A 14577-nucleotide genomic window follows, 5' to 3' on the forward strand; every position below is an offset into this window, starting at 1 on the left:
CTCTCGGATCGCCTGACAGATAATCCATTAAATGTTTCAACCCGCTGACAAGCATGGATTTCAGAAAACGCCAGTGAACACACACTCTTGTATGTAATTATGGCTAGTGGATTAAAAACACATTTTTCTTAATGATACTCTTATTTGCAGACAATTATTCTAATGCTCAATCTAAAAAAAAAATAAACTTCAACTCTTCTCAAAAAAGTAAACAAAAGAGAAAAAAAAGTTGAATTTTTCATTGAAATATTTTATTTTCACTATTGTTGACTCATTTTAGATATACATTAACTTTGAAAATACATTCAGGATTAAAAAAAGCTATTTATATATTCATCATGGGTGTTTAACTTGTAAAACATCCTCATGATAGGCACAGTAGAAAAACCACACCACTTTATGTTTAATAAAAAAAATCTTATTGAATATACAATATAATGCACTGATTTTTTTTTACATGTAATCAGGAAACTTACTTCAATAACTTCAATATTGCATTTAATGTTGAATAACCATTTGGCAGTACTTAATCTAGAGTTTTAAATCTTATACCCATTAAAAGTCTTATCACACTCTTATAAACAAGGCAAACCAAAAATCAGACTGGGACGGTGATATCATATGGAGATTAAGAAATCAATATCAGATTCGAGATGTATTTCACAGTTCAGTTGCATAAAAACGAGGCTATTCCACCACATGCATTGTTTCATGGTTTACTTAAGGCGATACAAATTAATATGGAATGCAATTAAGCATTTTTTATCTTAATATTTTAACTTGAAAAAATAAATCCATACTCATAATCAATAAAGGAAAGTTTCCATTAAAATGCTTAAAGTAAGGCAATGAATGAGTTATTTATTTAACTATAGAAATGGCTGGATTAGATTGAGAGCCGGATTTTAGGGGCTGTGAAGAAGATCTCAAAAACAGTTCTGTTCCTGGAAAAACTGGGCAGACTGGTATGTAGCTGTGGTTCAGAAGGCAGGCGAGAGAAGAGGCTTCTTCTCAGGAATTGTGTGCAGTTTTCTCTGTGAATGAAGTGTGTAAGGCTGTTTTGTTTATGTCATGGGGATGCAGGCCACAGCTCTATTGGTGTATGTATAATAATGGTATGTTTGTTTTGAGAATGTGTGAATGCATGTATGATTTTATTTCCTGGCAATGGCAGCAACAGCTTTCCTGGCCGCATCATCGAGGTCACTGGCAGAGGTGATGGGAAGCCCGCTCTCAGACAGGATACGCTTCGCCTCATGAACATTGGTTCCTGAACATGGAAATATAACAATAGCAAAGACACTTTGGTTAATGGGGATTTTTATGCCTTCACTTTTATTCTGACACACAGATTCTTATACCATCAAGGATGCACAATAGATTTTAATTGGCATCTGTATGTATATATATATATATATATATATATATATATATATATATATATATATATATATATATATATATATATGTATTTTATATATATATATATAGGATATTAATAATATCCACTGTTGGATATTTAATATTGGACTAATTTCCAATAACAGTTTTTCACTTGGACATAACATTAGAAATGTAAAAATTATTTATGTGCATCTCAGGTTCACGAATAATTATAGTTGTAGTATGCATGATATATTATAAAAATATCATTTTTATTATTATTTATAGCTAATATTTATTATCCAATTGTGTTTACTTATTACAGACAAACTTGAACAATTTCTGTAATACCAAACTTATACTTTAAATATATTGATTATATCTAGGCCCACAAAATATAAAATAAATATGATATATTAAATATTATCAAATACAAATATACACAAAAATATATTTTTTGTGTGATAATTTTTTAGACAAATTAGTATAGGTTTTAAATATAACCTATATCATAATTAAAAATATAAATGATATTATATAAATACAAAAAATGAAAATGGAAAAAAAAAAAATACAAAAATGAATAAAATAAAATATAAATAATATAATATATAATTTTGCATAATATCAATATCATTTGCATAATACCAAACTTAGCATTAAAATAAATAATAATACATTACATAAATAGGTTATGCCATATTATAAAATAATATTAGTAAATAAAAATATTGCTTTTTTTGAGAGTATTTATAGTTCAGGTCAGTAATATTGCCCATAACTAAAAAAAATATATATATATATATATATATATATGTAGAAATAATATTATATAAATAGAAATGTAAACAATAATAAAACATAAATAAATAATATAATATATAATACATATCATGAAAAACAGTTTAGTGATATAGGCCAACAAATTAGGTTAGGTCTATAATATTGACCATAACATAATGAAAATATAATATGACATAATATAATATAATACTTATTTAAAAAATATATATTCTTGAATATCTTCGCCTGAATTTGAATATCAGTGCATCCCTATCATGATGTAGCCTACCATCCTTACAATAAGGCCTAACGAGGAAAATCTTTCTAGACTTAAAAAAAAAAAGTGTTTTCTCCAAAAACTGACGGGCAAGGATTGAGTTTGGGGAGTGCGTCTCTGCTGGTTTGAAGAGTCAGTGGTTTCGAAAATGCGTTAGGATCGTTCCATTGGCTAAAAAGGACAGGAAATGTTCCATTGGCTGAATAGTAATAGCGTTGTTCGTTCCATTGGCTGGAAATGCAAGTGCTCCGTTTGCTGGCCGGGGGGACGTGTTGGTGCCAGCTGCAGAGGTCCCGAATGAGCACGCGCTGGATCATTTTGCATGGGCTGCCCTTGCGGTCTCCACAGTGACTCTGAATGTCACTGAACTATGGCCCCCTGACACACGGCCAGGGGCCGGGGCCAACACAATGAAACAAATCAGAAATCTGAGGATGGAATGAGAAGGAAAGGAAGAAAGACGACAAGGATAAGGAATGTCAGGTGTGAGATGAGAGGAATGACAGGCAGAGCACATGTTGAGCAGCTGGTGATGACAGAGGTGATGATTTCACAGGTGAATGTGCAGCTCCAGGGGGAGAATATCACACTCACAAAACATGTGAAACGTGAACAGAACGTGTCAAAAGAAAGACTAAAAGATGGATATCTCTCTCTCCTCTCTCTCTCTCTTTTTTTTTTTTTACTTGAATTTGTTTTTAAATGTCTGAAAAGATAAATTGAGCAAAAAGGTTGTCTAATAAATATTATAATAATGTTTTCCATTACATTTTTAAATTTGCTTTTAAAATTAATGTAAAACTATTTTTTTCACTTTATTATGCAGTTCATTTTAATTTATAACCTATATCATAATTTTTTAACTTTATTGTATTTTATATTTTATTTGACTTTTCATATACTTATTTAAAAGTTTCTTTTTTATTTAACTATTAGGCTATATATTTTATTTACGTTTTATATACTGTATTATAATATATTTAATGCTTTAATTATTCATTAATATACTTTAAACATTTACTTTTTATTTAACTATTATATTTTAAATTTATAAACTATTATATTGTAATATTTTATTTAATTATTAATATACACACCATACACATTTTTAACTATTATATATTTTATTTTAATTTAATTTATTTTGTTTTATTTTATATTTTATTTAACGTTTTAATTTATTTTATTAACTTTATTATATTTTAATGTTATTTAATTATTCATATACTTAATTTTTTTTAACTATTACAATTTTTTATTTTTTTATTTATATTTTATTTTTATAACCAGTTTTATATTGTATTTAATGTTTTTTTTTAATTATTCACATACGTATTTAAAATGTATTTTTTATATTATGCATTCTATTTAATCATTTATAACTTTTAAATGCATCTTTGATTTTAAACGTAACTTTATTTATATATTTAAATTGATAAATATACACTTTACTGTAGAGATTGACTAGAAAATAACAGAAGAAAAGGGGGAATGGGGTGAGCCAGGCTTGAACCTGCATCGCCCACATGAGCACCACAGATCTACATGCTAAATGCTAAGCCACGACTCCAAATCCTCATCCGTTTATGATCCATGTGGCAGAAAATTAGTTTAGAAGCATGCGTTATCCTGCATATTGGCCTACATATAAATCTGAACATTATTTGATTAGTTCTGGAACTCTACCTGTGCGAAAATGTCTTTTAATGTTTCAGTATATTTATATATATAATGAATCTCTATAGCCATGTATTAGTATCTCTCCACGTACACGTCTGTCTGTGTGAGTGTGTTGTTGTTGTCCTGCAGTGTAATTATGATAATACTCGCTCTCTCAGGAGAGAGGATGTTCTAATCAATAGCAGTTTCATGAGGAATTCAATTACCAGCACCACTTAACTACTGATATTTCAGCGCTTTTGTCCGCTCGCACAATAACTCATTTCTAACACGTCTCCCACATTTGGCAGCACAAAACAATCAATTGTATAATTTCATTAGCAGAGGACGAGGGCGAGCAGGGCCGTGTGCTGGGAGGATAGAATATCCGCCGACTGACACCGCTTCACAATGCTGAGTCGTCTAAGGGCACCGAGAGCAAACTTAAACAAAAGCCATGAAACATACTCACACACACACACTGAAGAGTTTTATGCTCAGACTGCTCTGATCTGCGGCACTTTGATGGCCTTGTGTGTTGTATGTTTTCTTTTTAAGCGTCAGTATACATACAGAATAAGTTGTGAATGTGGAGATGTGTACAGTATATTGATCTCAGCTTCTAAGAGCTGACATGACCACAGTTTTGTACTCATTTACTGCCACTAGGTGCTGCTAGAGACCAACTTAACACCAAAACCAAACAGAATCAATCAATATGGAATGGCCTATGAACAAGGCATACATTAGAATGAACTAATCTTTAAATACACACGTATTGTAAAAGAAAAAAACACTTTTTAAAACCAAACTGATATGATTTGCCTTAAATTATTGTACGACTTTCAAAATGAGTGATACACATCATATTTTAGGAGATTTTCATGCAGAAATCATGCTTTTACATACTTTCTCCTCTCAGTAGTAATTCTATGATATTTTTGGTACAAACAAGCAATTTACACTATTGAAAAACACAAAAAATATAAACATTTTATATCATATCTAATTACAATTTGAATAATGCTTTATGCATCTACAGTATATGACATACATAGCCGATTCGTTTACACAGACAGTGCAGAATCCGAATATATAATATATGCAACAGCCTTTAGGGCAGCAATGCCAATATATCTGTACAAGCAAACAGAGGTGATCAACACAATTATTAAATTCAACATTATTCTGCTTGCCCTTAAAGCTTAAAGAGAGGTCAGTTTTTGACTCACAACATCAGATTCAGCACTCAGTTTTGAGCATAACAATCATAAAACCAGACGGAGCAGTTCAAGTGCTTATAAAAAGACGAGAGGACGAATATTGATATTAATCAAAATATTTCGATTTTTAAATTTGAAATCTGCCCAATGGATTTGAGTAAACTTTGATGGCAACTAGGTTGCACTGTTGGCTTGAACTGAGTACTATTGAGTACCACAGATCATCCAGCATGTTGAAGAACAAAATCTAATATCCATAACAGGATGTTCATTATGCGTCATTGACAGCCTTAGGTGTCTATATGAAGGAGCTGATTGTAGAAAAGCTGGAAGAAGAGAGTACGAGTTTCACGCACACATGTATAACTGTAGTCTTTCTTGGAAAGGTGGGACTTATGGAGAGGCTGGGGTAAGAGAAGGGCCTGAATCAATAGACAGCTAATACAAACTAAACTCCAAGCTGGGAACCATCTTATAGTGATCTGTCAGACATGATCAGCCACAGACAGAGAGACAGAATAGAGGATCGATCTGTAAGCAGCATGCTGCCTCTTACACCCATTACCAAGGGCTTTCAGGCCACTGTGGCTAATTCACTTTTCCAGAGACGGCAGGCGAATCTGAGTCAGTATTGCTTTAAGGCATTTTCATTTGGATGGAAAATGCTTCGTGAAAATGGTGTCTCAGTAATTACTTTTGCACTGTGTATGATAAGAAGGCTTTTAGCCATTTAATTTAAAAGGGTAGTTCACTCTCAAAAAAAATAAAAAAAAATAATATACATTAGGGATGTGGGAGAATATAGACGAATAGTTGATTAAACGATACTGCTGCTAGTCGACTTGGAATACTAGTCGTTATATGTACAGTGGGGAGAACAAGTATTTGATACACTGCCGATTTTGCAGGCTTTCCCACTTATAAAGCATGTAGAAGTCTGTAATTTGTATCATAGGTACTCTTCAACTGTGAGTGACAAAATCTAAAACAAAAATCAGGAAACATTTTTTCAAAGAATGATTTTTAAGTAATTCATTTGCATTTTATTGCATGACATAAGTATTTGATCACCTACCAACCAGTAATAATTCCTGCTCTCACAAACCTGTTAGTTTCTCTTTAAAAAGCCCCCCTGTTCTCCACTCATTACCTGTATTAACTGCACCTGTTTGAACCCGTTACCTGTATAAAAGACACCTGTCCACAACACTCAATCAAACAGACTCCAACCTCTCCACAATGGCCAAGACCAGAGAGCTGTGTAAGGACATCAGGGGTAAAATGGTAGACCTGCACAAGGCTGGGATGGGCTACAGGACATTAGGCAAGCAGCTTGGTGAGAAGGCAACAACAGTTGGCGCAATCATTAGAAAATGGAAGAAGTTCAAGATGACGGTCAATCTCACTCGGTCTGGGGCTCCATGCAAGATCTCACCTCGTGGGGCATCACTGATCATGAGGAAGGTGAGGGATCAGCCCAGAACTACATGGCAGGACCTGGTCAATGACCTGAAGAGAGCTGGGACCACAGTCTCAAAGAAAAACATTAGTGACACGCTACTCCGTCAAGGATTAAAATCCTGCTGCGCACGCAAGGTCCCCCTGCTCAAGCCAGCGCATGTCCAGGCCCGTCTGAAGTTTGCCAATGACCATCTGGATGATCCAGAGGAGGAATGGGAGATGTGTCATGTGGTCTGATGAGACAAAAATAGTGCTTTTTGGTCTAAACTCCACTCGCCGTGTTTGGAGGAAGAAGAAGGATGAGTACAACCCTAAGAACACCATCCCAACCGTGAAGCAAGGAGGTGGAAACATCATTCAAGGGGACAGGACGACTGCACAGTATTGAGGGGAGGATGGATGGGGCCATGTATCGCGAGATCTTGGCCAACAACCTCCTTCCTTCAGTAAGAGCATTGAAGATGGGTCGTGGCTGGGTCTTCCAGCATGACAACGTCCCGAAACACACACCAAGGGCAACTAAGGAGTGGCTCCGTAAGAAGCATCTCAAGGTCCTGGAGTGGCCTAGCCAGTCTCCAGACCTGAACCCAATAGAAAATCTTTGGAGGGAGCTGAAAGTCCGTATTGCCCAGCGACAGCCACGAAACCTGAAGGATCTGGAGAAGGTCTGTATGGAGGAGTGGGCCAAAATCCCTGCTGCAGTGTGTGCCAACCTGGTCAAGAACTACAGGAAACGTATGATCTCTGTAACTGCCAACAAAGGTTTCTGTACCAAAAAGGTCTGCTTTTCTGATGCATCAAATACTTATGTCAATGCAATAAAATGCAAATGAATTAAAAATCATACAATGTGATTTTCTGGATTTTTGTTTTAGATTCCGTCACTCACAGTTGAAGAGTATATATATATCTTTTTTTTTGCACATTTAATGTTTTGCTTTATATTTTTCTTACAAAGGCTACATTTAATCACCCTCATGCTTAAGGCAGGGTAGGCGATTTGTTTAGGAAACATTTTTTTGATATGCTGGTTGAAAGACTTCACATCCTGATAGCAATCCCTGAGTGGTCTAAATTTATTTATTTGTATATACACTCACCGGCCACTTTATTAGGTACACCTGTCCAACTGCTCGTTAACACTTAATTTCTAAGCAGCCAATCACATGGCGGCAACTACGTGCATTTAGGCATGTAGACATGGTCAAGACAATCTCCTGCAGTTCAAACCGAGCATCAGTATGGGGAAGAAAGGTGATTTGAGTGACTTTGAACGTGGCATGATTGTTGGTGCCAGAAGGGCTGGTCTGAGTATTTCAGAAACTGTTAATCTACTGGGATTTTCACGCACAACCATCTCTAGGGTTTACAGAGAATGGTCCGAAAAAGAAAAAACATCCAGTGAGCGGCAGTTCTGTGGGCGGAAATGCCTTGTTGATGCCAGAGGTCAGAGGAGAATGGCCAGACTGGTTCGAGCTGATAGAAGGGCAACAGTGACTGAAATAACCACTTGTTACAACCGAGGTATGCAGCAAAGCATTTGTGAAGCCACAACACGCACAACCTTGAGGCGGATGGGCTACAACAGCAGAAGACTCCACCGGGTACCACTCATCTCCACTACAAATAGGAAAAAGAGGCTACAATTTGCAAGAGCTCACCAAAATTGAACAGTTGAAGACTGGAAAAATGTTGCCTGGTCTGATGAGTCTCGATTTCTGTTGAGACATTCAGATGTTAGAGTCAGAATTTGGCGTAAACAGAATGAGAACATGGAACCATCATGCCTTGTTACCACTGTGCAGGCTGGTGGTGGTGGTGTAATGGTGTGGGGGATGTTTTCCTGGCACACTTTAGGCCCCTTAGTGCCAATTGGGCATCGTTTAAATGCCACGGCCTACCTGAGCATTGTTTCTGACCATGTCCATCCCTTTATGGCCACCATGTACCCATCCTCTGATGGCTACTTCCACCATGTCACAAAGCTCTAATCATTTCAAATTGGTTTCTTGAACATGACAATGAGTTCACTGTACTAAAATGGCCTCCACAGTCACCAGATCTCAACCCAATAGAGCATCTTTGGGATGTGGTGGAACGGGAGATTCGCATCATGGATGTGCAGCCGACAAATCTGCGGCAACTGTGTGATGCCATCATGTCAATATGGACCAAACTCCCTGAGGAATGCTTCCAGCACCTTGTTGAATCTATGCCACGAAGAATTGAGGCAGTTCTGAAGGCAAAAGGGGGTCCAACCCGTTACTAGCATGGGGTACCTAATAAAGTGGCCGGTGAGTGTATATCTTCTGTGGAAGGGGTAGGACCATAAAATGCCCGTCCAATCATTGCATCCGGTCCGAATGCAATGATACGATGTTCTACCTGCCTGTCAATGTATGCATTTCTATACCTCCGCGCACGCGCAGACATCACACGTCATCAGTGCGTTTCAGGCTATGCCGAGTTAGACAGACGTCAGTCACAGAGCACAGGAACCGAAACAGCAACCCCCTTTTACAGTTCTTCCAGAAACAAAACAACGAGCTTATGCTACTTTCACACCATAACTACTGTAATTCGACATGAGGTGTCGAAATCACGTGACCAACTTGAACCTGTTGTGAAATCTGCATGGAGAGATTTTTCACCCTCCCATTGAATTCCAGAGCGCCTGAAATGACTGGATTTTGCCATGCAAAAATTCGCCAAACGACGATAAATGTGCCTGCACCTTCAGACAGAAAGTCATACAGGTTTGAAATGACAGGAGTAAATGATGACAGAATGGGTGAACGGTTTCTTTAACCATTTAAACTGTGTTCAATGATGTATCAGGCAAATCGCCATCAGGTTTGGCGACATTAAAAGTGCAAATATTATCAGAAAATTAAATATAATGCGTATTTAATTTAGCTAACTATCTTCATGCTGCTCTTGTCCTATATTTAAGCGATCCTCAGAAGGACAGGCTACGGCATGGACAAACGAGGGGCAGAAAACTAATGGAGTGGAGTATATGACTCTCTCTGGGCAAAACGACTCAGCTGTTTTCTGCCAATTATCCTAATGGCCAGATGGGATCAGGCCGGACCCGGTGTCACACGAGCAAGTAGCATTAGCATACACAGGTGAGAGGTCCCGCAATCAACGCCTGGCCCCTCTGCTCCTCTCACAGCCACCAACAACTGCTGTGTCGTGACGCGCTTGCTAACCAACACCAACAAACTCTTCACTTGACAGACATGGCTTTTGTTAAAGGGTTTTACTGAGCACATTTGAAAAATTAAAAGGTAAATTGGAACCTTTGATTCCAAAAATGGCAAATATTGTTTGGCCACACCCACCTTCGAGTCTGACCACCAGGGGAACCTTGAGCTCCAGTTCTCGGCAGGCCTTGGTGATGCCGTTAGCAATGATGGCACAGTTAACAATCCCTCCGAAGATGTTTACCAAGATGGCCTCTACCTGAATGCGGAAATAGAAGTGAAAAAGATGCTTTATTGAGATAGAAACGTAGCCTGTCTTGGCAAATGCAAAATTTAAGAAGATAAAAAGGCAAGAAAGAAAAACCTTCAGGGTTCTTGCATATTTTAACCAGCACATGTCTATTATTACTGGATAATGTAAAAAACATACAAAAAAACAATCGATTTCAATGCAATTCAACATTTTAGAGTTTAGGATACTAGGAAAGCTCATATTCATGCTGAAAGATCATGGGAAATTCATGGCAATTTCTATTATTTATAAAATGATATAACATTTCCAATATTTCCAGGCTTTCCATGACTGGAGAAAACCCAAAGCTCACATGAATGAAGAACAGCTGCCAAATCGGCTATTAACACTAGTGTGCTAAAACCTTCATGGGGTTGGAAAAGAGATTTGGGGTGCTTAAGTCCTGAAATGAGCAGCCCACCTAAAGAGAAGCTGGATATTTGAGTCTCGCACGGTATCAGCTGTGCTAACAATGCTATATAATGACCATAATTCCTCAAAAGAAAATAAGCAGATTATACTTCAACACGATCTGACAATAATTTACATAAATGTATAGTAGCAATCAAAGGGATATTAAACTGTGCAAACACACACACACACAGTCATAGCACAGCTCATGATTGTGTTACTCTTACAAGGGAAGAATTTAAATAACTCAATGTTAATTCATTTCAGTCAAATTAGCATGCCAACAGATCAGATTAATTTGGCATGTTTACTCAATCTGTGCTAATCTGTGGGAGTGACTGCTGGTAATGATGTTTACATGTCTGAGGATTAGAGAGATATTGGCAGATTATTATCGAAAAATGCTGTTACCCACCTTACCGTCTAATTGTATATACCGTATATTCGGAATAAGAATTTAGGCAATAGCAATGTCTTCTGAACATTGGGATGCTAATAACTCAATCATCTGAGGTCACACATCACATATAGCTTGTACTTTGTAATTTCACACTATAACAGCATTATGCAATGTCATTTTAGGTATTTTAAAAGCACTGTGACATTATTAACTGTGTTCATCCTGCATTTTAAGCAGAAATTGTGAAATTATAAATATAATAATAATAATAATAATGACAAGAATAATACTAATACTAATAATAATAATGTATATAAAAAATATCACTACGAACTGTGTTGATCCAGCATTACAAAGGGTCATGGAATGTAATAATAATAATACTAATAATACTAATAATAATGTAAAACACGTAAAAATTTTACAATTAATTTTTTTCAGTATAATGAATAATAATAATTGGATAAAATAAATAAAATGAAAAGTGGTAATGGAATGTATTATTATTATTATTTATAATAATGATAACGATGATGATAACAATAGCATGTAAAAAAAAAAAAAAGAAGCCATTATTAACTGTTTATCCTGAATTTTTAGACCCACAAAATTATGTAAAATTATAAATAATAATAATAATGCATTAAAAAATAAATTAGGTTTTTCCTACATGTAGAGTAAAACGTAGTTATTATTATAATTATGATAACTATCATTATTGATGATAATAATAATCAAAATACATATATTGAAAACCTTGTTATTATATTAAATTGTTAACATTATGAACTGTTTATTCTGCATTAAGCACAGATTGTCAGTAAAATGTAATAATAACAACAATAATAGATAAGTAAAATAACATAAAAAATAAACATTATACATTTTAATATTTAAATATTATATTATTTAACTCCAATTCATATATAATACATAATAAACAAAACACAAATAGACTTTGATGCCTTCAGAGATTTAAGACAACATTTTCGATAATTAAATAGATTTTGCAGTGGATACAGGAAATGCAACAATTCTGACAGCCCTCAGAAAGGCTGATTCCCTGCACTTACTAGTGAGCAGACTGAGACCCAGCCACACATACATGAAAAGAACAAAAAAATCAATGATCAACCCAAAGTCTGACAGAGAGGAGAGGTGAAAAGACAGAGACAGAAATAGATAGAGGCCGAGACTGACAGACAGGCAAGACGCCTCCTCCTCCTCCTCCAACAGGTACAAGCCCACCTGAGCAGCCAGATGGCACATCCACATCTTTACATCCTGAGATATCGCATACAGCTAGTGTCTCATTGTCAACTTGAGATATAAATAAATCCACGCCAAAACAAAAGGAAAAGAAAATACACCTGGCTTGGGTGTTGCTGACACAATAAAGGGGCGCGCGGTGCCAGAGACTCCAGCATGTGACCCTGGAACGGCAGATTCCCACTCACACAGCAGATGAGTGTAGGGTCTGTTAGTCGATCTGACAGACTGCATGGAGACAGAGAGAGAAAGTGTCTGTAATGTCCAGCTGCTGATACTGGGACTGCCAGGTATTTACCATGACTGCAGAATGTCTACATCTGTTGCGCGTTCCCCATCAATCCCCATCTGAACTACTGCAGATTACACATTAATGTACAACTCTAGCAGGATGTGGAGAGGAAAAAGCATGACATGTATACAGACTAGGGCTGTCCCCTAATAGTCAACTAAACGTTAGTCGACTAGAACAGGCTTAGTCGAACGAAATTGTATTAGTTACAGTTACAGATATGGCGAGTCAGCATCGACAAATTCGTCTTTGCAGCTGAAACTGACTCGGAAAACACTAGCTTATAATAAATAATGAAAATATCTTCTTGATATTTTTTCCCCGACACATTCAAAATTATTACTTTTGCTGGTGCTTTGCGGTAAGCTTTATGCGTGCGATTTAGCGTGGAATATGCTATATTACATCTATTAACTCTTTACCCGCCATTGACGGAAATTTCCAGCTTTTTGTGTTTTCACTGTTATACGGAACGTGGCGCTATTACACATCTTCTCAAAGATTACGGAATAATCTCCTGATCAAAACACATGCAAAGAAGCAGAAACAAGCAATAACATATGTAATCATATGCATATGTAAAATAAACAAAAGTGATATAAAATGTTACAAAAGATTTCTTTTTTAAATAAATGCTGTTCTTTTTATTCATAAAATAATACTGAAAAAAGTATCATAGGTTATAAAAAAATATTAAGCAGCTCAACTGTTTAGTAATGACGCTGGAGTAATGACGCTGGAAATTCAGCTTAATCACAGGAATAAATTACATTTTAAAGTATATTAAATAATAAAAAACATTATTTTATATAACATTTCACAATATTAAAAAACTTTTCTGTATTTTTGATCTAATAAATGCAGGCTTGATGAGCATAAGAGACTTTAGATGTAAGGTGAAGTATAATGTAAGGTGAATACAAAATATGAATTACAATACATACATAAACAATTATAAATGATGTGATAAATCTACAAGCAACTAAAATTAAGATAAAAACAAAACAATTTGTGATGTATTTTCTGTCAACTTAAGACTGAAATACAGGTAGATAATTAATAGTAATTAAAATTAAGGCGAGGATAAAATGTTAAGATTTAAGATATATATTGAATACATATGAACTATATATTTAAAAATGATCAAATACGTGATTCAAATACAAGAAAAGAAGATTAAGATAAAACAAACTGATTTGTGATGTCATTTCCTGTCACATTTGAGTGACATCTGGTGCATCATAAGCTCTGTGCTGTTCCCAGGAGCTTGAGGTTTTCACTGACATCAAGCTGGTTCTTTACAGTCCCCACACTGGCACTAGAGGGCAGCACAGATCCAAGAGCAACAGCACAGTCTCTCATCCTCCAAACTATAGCATCGACAGAAGCAGCATATTTTTCAATTCGGCCTTTATTGTGCACAGTCATATATCTTCCAGTCATGCGTTTCCTATTGACATCTATGTTTATTAATGATACAGGAGGCATGATTTATGCTTTCTCGTACATGAGTAAATGCTGCTTCGTAAAAATATAGTGCACTTCGCTCAAACTGCCAGTGGGATTTCGAATGAAAAAGAACAAACGCGATAGAAACTGTCAGAGGTGCAGGATCTTGTTTTCTCATTTTTCTTTTTTTTTTTTAAAACAAACTCGTTTCGTTTCACCGTTGGAATGTCGACTACACCTCCAGGCTTGCACATTCTGAAGCACATTTCAAGCATATTGAATTAATGTTAAAGTGGAGCACACGCAACTCAGCTTAAATAAAAGCAGCTTTGCTTATGACAGTGAGATGAAAAGGACGGCTGAATGTATTACAGGTAATGATGCTAAGTGGCAGAACACAGAATACAGTGTATTGATCTAGAAAAACAACTTTTTGTGTATATGCTACACATGAAGCTTCTTACTCTTG

General features: G+C 35.7%; 1 protein-coding gene across 1 annotated transcript in view; it reads right to left on the reverse strand.

The window, feature by feature from the left end:
• Positions 1-1026: 1026 nt before the first annotated feature.
• suclg2 (succinate-CoA ligase GDP-forming subunit beta) overlaps positions 1027-14577 on the reverse strand; it is a 131212-nt gene continuing 117661 nt past the window's right edge. The window contains exons 10-11 of the mRNA XM_056252827.1: positions 10134-10254; positions 1027-1270 (exon numbers count right to left, since the gene is read on the reverse strand). Of these exons, the coding sequence (XP_056108802.1) occupies positions 1155-1270; positions 10134-10254 (237 nt within the window). The 3' untranslated portion in view covers positions 1027-1154. The remainder of the gene's footprint in view (positions 1271-10133; positions 10255-14577) is intronic.

Source organism: Rhinichthys klamathensis, unplaced genomic scaffold (assembly GCF_029890125.1).
Source record: "Rhinichthys klamathensis goyatoka isolate OS25496 unplaced genomic scaffold, OSU_Roscu_1.1 h1tg000098l_1, whole genome shotgun sequence".
Lineage (NCBI taxonomy): Eukaryota > Metazoa > Chordata > Actinopteri > Cypriniformes > Leuciscidae > Rhinichthys > Rhinichthys klamathensis.